We start from the raw sequence: 9,540 nt of genomic DNA, 5'->3' as shown, positions 1-9,540 counted from the left end.
ACTTATTTGCATTATTAGAACAAGCCAATTATAACTTTAAAATAAGTGTTCAGGGCACCTGGGTGGCTCAGTTGGTTAAGTGACTGCCTTCGGCTCAGGTCATGATCCTGGAGTCCCTGGATCGAGTCCCGCATCAGGCTCCCTGCCTGCTTCTCCCTCTGACCCTCCCCCCTCTCATGTGCTCTCTGTCTCTCTCATTCTCTCTGTCTCAAATAAATAAATAAAATCTTTAAAAAAAAAATAAGTGTTCAATCTTTTTATGGTAAACTTGACTCGATATTTATTTATTTATTTATTTTTAAAGATTTTATTTATTTATCTGACAGAGAGACACAGTGAGAGAGGGAACACAGGCTGGGGGAGTGGGAGAGGGAGAAGCAGGCTCCCCGTGGAGCAGGGAGCCCGATGTGGGGCTCGATCCCAGGACCCTGGGATTATGACTTGAGCCGAAGGCAGACGCTTAACGACTGAGCCACCCAGGCGCCCCTTGACTTGATATTTAGAGTGTAGCATTGTTTATGTTGTTAAAGTAAGTTTCAGTGTTTACATATTCTAGATTCAGACTTCTTTTTGGTCATTTTGCTCATAAAATGAATAGATCTTAGGAATGTATTTCTATTTGATAATTTTAAAATATGAGACTACCATATCAACACTCATGAAGAAAAGACCAAAGAAATGTTCAGGGAAAAGTAATATCACTTTAAATATTTTCATTATTAGAAAAGAAAGTGAAAAAATAAAGAAACTGACTAAATATTTTAGACTTTGGGGAAACAAAACAAAAAATTTAAGGAATCTAAGAGGACGAAAATAATGAAAGCACAATCCATTCAAAAATAAACAAGAGCAAATAATACTTGAAATAAGCTAGATAAATTCTGGAAACTGTGTGGGTTGGTTTTTATTTTATTTTATTTTATTTATTTATTTGACAGAGAGAGACACAGCAAGAGAGGGAACACAAGCAGGGGGAGTGGGAAAGGGAGAAGCAGGCTTCCCGCCGAGCAGGGAGCCCGATGTGAGGCTCGATCCCAGGACCCTGGATCACGACCTGAGCTGAAGGCAGCCGCTTAATTGACTGAGCCACCCAGGAACCCCTGGAAATTGTGTTTTAAAAAGCAGTTAGTGACACCCGGAGCCAGTGTGGTGAGGACCATGTTGCTTCCAAACATCCTGCTCACTGGTACACCAGGGGTTGGAAAAACCACGCTAGGCAAAGAACTTGCATCAAGATCAGGACTGAAATACATTAATGTGGGTGATATAGCTCAAGAAGGGCAGTTATATGATGGCTATGATGCAGAGTATGAATGCCCCATTTTAGATGAAGACAGAGTAGTTGATGAATTAGAAAACCAAATGAGCGAAGGTGGAGTTGTTGTTGATTACCATGGTTGTGATTTCTTCCCTGAACGCTGGTTTTATATAGTTTTTGTGCTGCAAGCAGATGACAGTGTATTGTACAAAAGACTTGAAACAAGGGGTTATAATGAAAAGAAACTAAAAGACAATATTCAGTGTGAAATTTTTCAAGTTCTTTATGAAGAAGCATTAGCACCCTACAAGGAAGAAGTAGTACCTCAACTGCCCAGCAGTAAATCAGAAGATCTAGAGGAGAATATCAATCAGATATTGAAGTGGATTGAGCAGTGGATCAAGGATCATAGCTCCTGACTTACAAGACTGGCCACTTTACAACCACTCTTGTTATATCCCTGCCATAATGAATAAATTGTCCAGTTATCAGTAAAACTTTCTTATTAAGATTGTGCTGCAGGACTAGTAGATGGATAATCTAAAGGTTTATGTTTGGGCTTTTTTTCTCCATGAGAAAGGAGAACATTCTCAAGTATAGTATATATAATATCATTAAGGATTTAGAGTAAAAACTGTCATCTTAAATGCTTCAACTGCTGAAGAATAAATAAATCTGACCAAATGGGTGGCTATCTTCTAAGCTGGTTACAAGAAAATGAAGATGATCCCTTAAAATAAAACTTAAGACTAAGGATAAAGGGGCGCCTGGGTGGCTCAGTCGGTTAGGCAGCTGCCTTCGGCTCAGGTTATGATCCCAGGGTCCTAGGATTGAGGCCCGCATCAGGCTCCCTGCTCAGTGGAGAGCCTGCTTCTCCCTCTCCCTCTGCCTGCCTCTTTGCCTACTTGTGCTCTCTCTCTCTGTCAAATAAATAAATAAAATCTTAAAAAAAAAAAAAAAGACTAAGGATAAAAAAAGCAGTTAATAAGTGAAATTATATATGGGAAAACATGAACTATGTGGAAAAATTAAAATATCACTGAAGACACCATACCCAGTGATAGTCAATAAATCAGAAATTTAAAATGAAATGGTAAAAATAAGGTAATGAGAAACAGGCAATCAGGGTTTAAGCTGGACTTCCATCCTGGAGCTGTCTGGTCTATTTCTAATTCACCCAGTTATGCTCCAGCCCCTCAGTGCTCCTAGTGGAAGCATGTGGTGTTCATCAGGGCTCCTCCTCCATGGTGGGCCTTGGACTCTGATTGTTGTCCCCCCACCCAGAGAGCTTGCATCTTTTCAGTGTTTTCAACCTCTTAACTACCACGTTTGCTTTTGTAATCAGCAATTATCTTAGTGAGAAGGGTGGACTCAAATGTAGAGCTCACTTCTTTTGCCTCGTCTTGATCTGGTCTCTGCAAATTTTCATTGCCTGGGTAGCTCCATCTGTTTGTTTTACTTTATTTAGCTTCTCTAGTTGTTCTTCATGGGAGGGCTGGTCCAAACTCCTAGTCGAGCATAAGAAGAACTCAATTTAGTCATCTTTGAAGATAAACAGATCTTCCAGGGCCTACTCTTTATACAAAATACTTGCTTTGATGGATTCTCTTTGACTCATCTTGTTTATCTGAGCACTGTTTATATGGTGACAGAATTCTCCCCTTAATGAGAGCTGAGGTCGTCATATTTGTTCTTATTAACTGTTGAGTCTTTTAGCTACCTGAGCAGGTTGGGAATGATGTATGGCCTTGAGCATGAAGAAGTCTTTCTCTGCTGCTTTACAACCTCTAATTTTGTTGAAGCTCCAAACCCTTGGATCAGCTTTGTTGAATCAAGTTCATATACTGTACCCTAGGAGCTGAATTTGAGCCTGACTCTCTTCTCCCATGTGAGGTTTGAGTTGGTGATTTTTGTCAGCAGTTCTCCTGTTTACTTTTTATATATATATATATATTCAAACTTTCCCCAGATGATCATTTTCTTCCTCCAATTGGGTCCCAACCAAGGTCATGATTTCTGTGACATTTTTTTTTTTTTTACCATACCTCTTCTGCCTTCTCAGTAAAGTGCTATTAGTCTTTCAGAGACAGGTGTGCAATAATGGTTAAGCCCTCAGTTGTTAAGTCTGATCCATGGTTTAAATTCCAGTTCCAAAACTTATTGGTGTGTGCCCCTGGATGAGTTACAGTTTTATCTGTGAAATGGACATAATAATTGTACCTACCTTATGGATTATCGTGAAGACTAAATAGAACAAGAAGCATTTAGGGGTGCCTGGCTGGCTCAGTCTGTAAAGCATGTGACTCTTATCTTGGAGTCGTGAGTTCAAGCCTCACGTTGGCCCAGTCATGAGTTCAAGCCCCACATTGGCCCTAGAGATTACTTTTTAAAAAAGCATTTATTTATTTATTTTTAAAGATTTTATTTATTTATTTGACAGAGAGAGACACAGCGAAAGAGGGAATACAAGCAGGGGGAATGGGAGAGGGAGAAGCAGGCCTCCCGTGGAGTAGGGAGCCCGATGCGGGGCTTGATCCCAGGACCCTGGGATCATGACCTGAGCCGAAGGCAGATGCTTAACGACTGAGCCACCCAGGCGCCCCTAAAAAAGCATTTAATAAATATTGACTGTTATTAGTTGTTATTATATTGGGAGGATCAAGTGCTTCCATTTTATTCTCCTGTTGTACAAACCCCTTAACGTCTTTTTCTCCAAATGCCAATGCTTTAGAATTTCCTTAGAAGAACACATCATGTCTGTATATTCTTGCAAAAAAAAAAAAAAAGGTATAACCTAAGTCTTATCATGAAGAAACAATCAGATCAATCCAACTGAGGATTATTCTAAAATCAATGGGCCTCTGTTCTTCAAAAACATCAATGTCAGGGGGCACGTGGGTGGCTCATTCAGTTAAGTGTGTGACTCTTGATTTCGGCTCAGGTTATGATCTCAAGGTCATGGGATCGAGCCCCATATCAGGCTCCATGTTCAGCATGGAGTCTGCTTGTCCCTCTTCCTCTGCTCCTCCCCTGCTCATGTTCTCTCTCTCTCAAATAAATAAATAAAATATTAAAACAAAAACAAAAACAGATCAATGTCAGGAACACAAAGGCAGGCTGAGAAACGTACCAGGTCAAAGGAAATTAAAAACACATGACAATTAAATGTTATGCATAATCTTGGATTGGATGATGAATTTAAAAAATTTTGTATAAAATACATTACTGGGACAATTTGTAAAATCTAAGTATGTTGTATATATTAGATATTCTTATTGTATTAATGTTAAATTTGCAAGATTTGGTAATTTTACAGTGGTTATATAAGAGAATGCCTCTGTTCTTTAGCATAATACATGCTAAAATTTAGTGTGATGCATGTGAAAATATTTCGAAGTTATGGGTCAGGATGTTGCAACTTACTCTCAAATGATCTAGAAAATGATAATAATAGCACAAACAATATGTATACATGTGTTTGGATTTATATACCTATATAAAAAATGTGACAGAATGTTTAAAAAACAGTAAATCTAGGTGGGGAGAATATGAGAATTCATAGACTATTCTTGCAACTTTTCTCTAGGCTTGAATTACATTTATTTATTTACTTATTTTGGCTTGAATTACATTTAAAAAGTTGGAAATTCTGGCATGCTTATATTCCTATAATTATAGAGTAAAATAAAACTTCTATACTTGAGATTACCAAGAATTTCTATTAACTTCTGTGAATGGGCCATCTTATTTCTTTGCACGCCTCACAATATTTGCTTGAAAATGAACATTCTGAGGGGCACCTGGGTGGCTCAGTCGGTTGGGCATCTGACCCTTGATTTCGGCTCAGGTCATAATCTCAGGGTCATGATCACAGGGCCATGAGATCAAGCCCTGTGTCAGGCTCCATGCTCAGTGGGGAGTCTGCTTGAGATTCTCTCTTTCCCTCTGGCCCTCCCCAGCCCTGCTCTCTCTTAAAATAAATAAATAAATCTTTAAGGAAAAAGAAAATGAATATGATCTCACCGATATGAGGAATTCTTAATCCCAGGAACAAACTTAGAGTTGCTGGAGTGGTGGGGGGTGGGAGGTTTGGGGTGACTGGGTGATAAACATTGGGGAGGGTATGTGCTATGGTGAGCGCTGTGAATTGTGTAAGACTGATGAATCACAGATTTCCTCTAAACCAGTTCTACAGACATTTAAAAGAAATACATTGGGCTCTCCACTGGGGTAGCCAAGTTTTGCAAACTTTTTCTTGCTTGCTTGAAGTTCCTTCCTCCTCTCCTTCTTTCCTTCCATAAAGCTGTTTTTAAAATACACATTAAGGGCGCCTGGCTGGCTCAGCGGGTAGAGCTCATGACCCTTCATGTCAGGGTTGTTAGTTCAAGCCCCACCTTGTGGATAGAGCTTACATAAAATAAATAAATAAAATTTAAAAAAAACCAAGTTTATAGGTAATACCTGCCAGTATAGTATTACTGAGGAAATTCTTTTACAAAAAGAATTTTACAAAAGAAAGACATTTAAGGATAGACAGACATAGAAAAATACCAGAGAAAGTTGCAAATCATCACAACAGCCTTGATTTTCCCTGAGATGTTTGATTATGGGCAATTTTGTTTTCTCATCAGAATTCCCTGTATTTGGCAAATTTTCTTTTACAAAACATATTTTAGGGGCACCTGGCTGGCTTAGTCAGTAGAGCATGGGACTCCTGATCTCAGAGTCACGAGTTCAAGCCCAGCATTGGGCATGGAGCCTACTTTAAAAATCAATAAATAATATATTTTACTCTTTAAGAGAAAAAAAGTAGCAATTGTCCTTTTTTTAAAAATAGAGCAAACAAACCACAACGTCATGCTCATAAGTGTAATTCAAGGACTCTCTTGTGTTAAGGGCTGGAAGGAAGAGACTCCCCATTCCCACCATGTGACCTCCTCATCGCTGTGTCCCTTTGTGTTGTGCCTGTCACCTGTCCAAATCTCTTCAGATATTCGAAGAGGCTGGTACCTCCCTGAAAGCCCGGTCTGTTTTGTTCTCTGGCCTGTCCCAAGCCCCTAGGACTTCCACAGCAGCACGCAAGGGGGGCAGGTGAGGGCCAGGCACATGAACTTAGGGAAAGGAGAGGTGGTCAAGCTTGCCCAGTCGGTCTCTGGGAGGATGACTTGGGGAGTCAGTCCTGCAGGTCCCTTCCAAGAATGTGAACATAGGGAGGGAGAAACACGACAGGTCGGGTCCCCAGGCCACGTTTGTATCCTCCAGGTAGGACCCCGGCTCCTGCTAAGATCCCGGGAGGCTCCCAAACACGCTCCTGGGAGGATGACTGACCTTCACCAGCGTTTCCTTCTGTCTGCTCCCCCCCAGCATTCCCTGGGTGGGTAGAGTTTCCCCTGGTGCCGGCCAGTTCTGAGGACACTCCTGTATCAAAGGAACTCTCCCCCACCCACCTCACTTTTCTTCTGAGTAAAATTTGTTCTTGTAGCTGCTGGAACCTGAAGTCCTGCAGAAGAGGCGGGACCAGCATCACTGTGGGGAAGGGCTGGTGCCTCAAAACTTCCTGGGGTGCGGGGGGGAGAAGGATGTTTCTGAATGGTGAAGGCAAGTATTCCCTGAGGCACCCTCCCCTCCTGTTTACTGACTTTTCACCTTACTTGGTAATCTCCTAATCAAAGGACCAGAAGCCCAGAGAATTCCCAAACCCAGAGAATCCCAAACCGTCTGGATGCCTGGATCGCAAACATTGAACTGTGCAACTGAGAAGTGAGGAAATGACCCTATGTTAATTACACAAAAGGGATCTGGTGCTTGTGACCATGTCCCCACAGTAACACATCTGACTGGTGCAGAAGGTTGCACGTTCACATCACTTTGGCTTCAAAGCAAGTGCTATGCTGTCGATTCCAAGATTTCATCAATCATTCAGATCTTTAAAAAGCACGCCTACAGGGGCACCTGGCTGGCTGGGTGGATAGGGCTCGGGACTCTTGAACTCTGGATCCTGAGATCGAGCCCCACGTTGGGTGTACAGATTGCTCTTTAAAAAAAGAAAAATACATCTGTAAAGGATGCTTGTTTTGTTTGTTTGTTTTTTTAAGCTCAGCAAAGGACAGACTTTTAAACTGAAGGGAGAGTGAGGCTGGTGCAATGAAAACTTAATCCTGGTAAGTCCATCACGATCTCCATTTCTGCTCTCCTGTGTTTCTCCTCCATCTCAGGTCAGGGCAAGTGGTTTGTGTCTGAAACTCCATTGTTTCAAATCCCTATTAGAGGGATGCATTTATTTATTTTTTTCTTTCTTTCTTTCTTTTTTTTTTTAAGATTTTATTTATTTATTTGACAGAGAGAGCACAAGCTGGGGGAACAGTAGGAGGGTGAGGGAGAAGCAGGCTCCCTGCAGGGAGCCTGATGTGGGACTCCATCCCAGGACCCTGGGATCATGACCTGAGCCGAAGGCAGACTCTTAACCATCTGAGCCACCCAGGCGCCCCTGGAAGGATGCATTTAAATGAATCCTAAATTGGAGCACGTGGCTGGCTCAGTCCCTGCACATGCGACTCTTGATCTCAGGGTCGTGAGTTCAAGCCCCACGTTGGGCAGGGAGAATACTTAAAAACAAACAAACAAACAAAAACAAAACAAAAAAACACACCTAAATTAAAAGGTGGTAAATTTTAGGGTAATTTCTGCTTTCAGAAAGTTCAAGAACTGCATCCTCGGCATAATAAATTTTGAATCAAGCTCACAGTATTTTCTCTTTAACCACAATGTTCAGGGGCCTTTTTTTTTTTTTTTTTTTAAGATTTTACTTATTTTAGAGAGAGAGACAGCAGGAGCAGGAGGGGCAGGGAGAGAAAGAATGACCCCACACTGAGCTCGGAGCCCCGCGCGGGACTCGATCCCAGGGCCCTGAGATCATGACCTGAGCTGAAACCGACTGCGCCACCCAGGCGCCCCTGTTCAGGGGCTTCTGACAGGAAGCTCAAACCATGAAAATTCCGGGGGTGGGGATTGGGGATTATTGGGAAACCGACGTCTTCATCAAGGTCACACAAATATCGACCAGGGGCATTGTGCCATGCCCGGCTAGCGACCCAATTAAAAAAAAAAAAAAAGCTACTTTTCACACCAGAGTGACTTCATTAGCAAAGTCTCCTCGTGTCCTCTTTTAATGTCCTCTCGGAAGCATAATCCTGCTAAGGATAGGAACAGAACGACCTCCAGGTCGGCTCCTGGGGTTTTTTTTCCCCCTTCCAGGTCATCCACACCCTTCAGCTCATGTGCCTGTGCGTTGCTGAGTTGTTCACAAGAAGTCCCTTTGGACTAAAGAAAAGGTAAGAGAAAGCCCAAGGCTGGGAGGTAGCGGACAGACGCTTAGGCTGTTTCGTTTGACTCGGGCGGCTAAACAGAAAAAGCCACAGCCGTGACCCCGACGTGATTCGAACACGCAACCTTCTGATCTGGAGTCAGACGCGCTACCGTTGCGCCACGAGGTCCTGGAGGCTGCCCCGTTTTTTGTTGTTTAGAGCGACGTCCGTTGCAGCAGGTGTCAGGTGCAGCGTTTGGCATTTTTTTTACACCGCCCATATTTTGGCTTGGAATTGACTCTGAGCCCTTTGTCCCTTCTAAAACGGGGCTATTCAAAGCAAAATATAAATATGAATGAAGCAAGCAAGCGAGGAGCTCAGGGCTCCGGGGGTACTCGCGCTCGGGATTCGGGAAACCCACCTCCCCAGGGCTTTTAAGGAGCGAGGTCTGGGAAGCGTCTGGAAAATGTCAGTCGCAGCTCCCAGGGAAGGCAGGAGTGGGGGGCGTCTGGGATCCGGGTTCTCTTCGGTCCCAGCCCTTCAGCACGCGGAGCGACGTGAGGATTTGCACCCCATTCACGCCTACGGGGGAAGACTGTTTCCACTTCCCAAAAGCAGCACTTGGTTTCTTTTTTACTTTTTGCTTTAAAAAAAAATAGCACATTCATTGTAGAAACCTCATCAGATACGAAAGCAAACAAAAACAAAACTACAGTAAGTAGTGTTGAGCACCTGCAGACAACCAGGCTCTGCACATCTTGCCACCTGATGTGATCTTTCGGGTTAAAAGAACAATGGGTCGGGGAGGGGAGAGTAATGCTTTGTGGTTGGGATGTGGAGCAGACCATGGATAATAGGATTTCGGTAGCAGCGCTCTGTTCACTGATGGAGCTTAATGAATGGAGAGGACCTGGCATCAGGGAGATTCTGGATGTAGGAGCCATGTGACAGCCAGGTGTCCCCAACTTGGGCATCATA

The 9,540-nt window shown here is 42.8% G+C and overlaps 1 protein-coding gene and 1 non-coding gene across 2 annotated transcripts; one reads left to right on the top strand and one right to left on the bottom strand.

The window, feature by feature from the left end:
• Positions 1 to 1,121: 1,121 nt before the first annotated feature.
• LOC117999191 (adenylate kinase isoenzyme 6-like) lies at positions 1,122 to 1,755 on the top strand. Its single transcript, XM_034988143.1, has one exon. The coding sequence runs from the start codon at positions 1,159 to 1,161 to the stop codon at positions 1,675 to 1,677; it is 519 nt and encodes a 172-aa protein (XP_034844034.1). The 5' UTR covers positions 1,122 to 1,158; the 3' UTR covers positions 1,678 to 1,755.
• Positions 1,756 to 8,679: 6,924 nt separating this feature from the next.
• Positions 8,680 to 8,751, bottom strand: TRNAW-CCA. The gene has a single exon. It is a non-coding gene; the product is annotated as a tRNA-Trp (tRNA).
• Between the last annotated feature and the right edge of the window lie 789 nt (positions 8,752 to 9,540).

This window comes from Mirounga leonina, unplaced genomic scaffold, assembly GCF_011800145.1.
Source record: "Mirounga leonina isolate KUSES-001 unplaced genomic scaffold, KU_Mleo_1.0 Mir_454, whole genome shotgun sequence".
NCBI classification, from domain to species: Eukaryota; Metazoa; Chordata; class Mammalia; order Carnivora; family Phocidae; genus Mirounga; species Mirounga leonina.
This window is presented reverse-complemented; position numbering and strand designations above follow the sequence as displayed.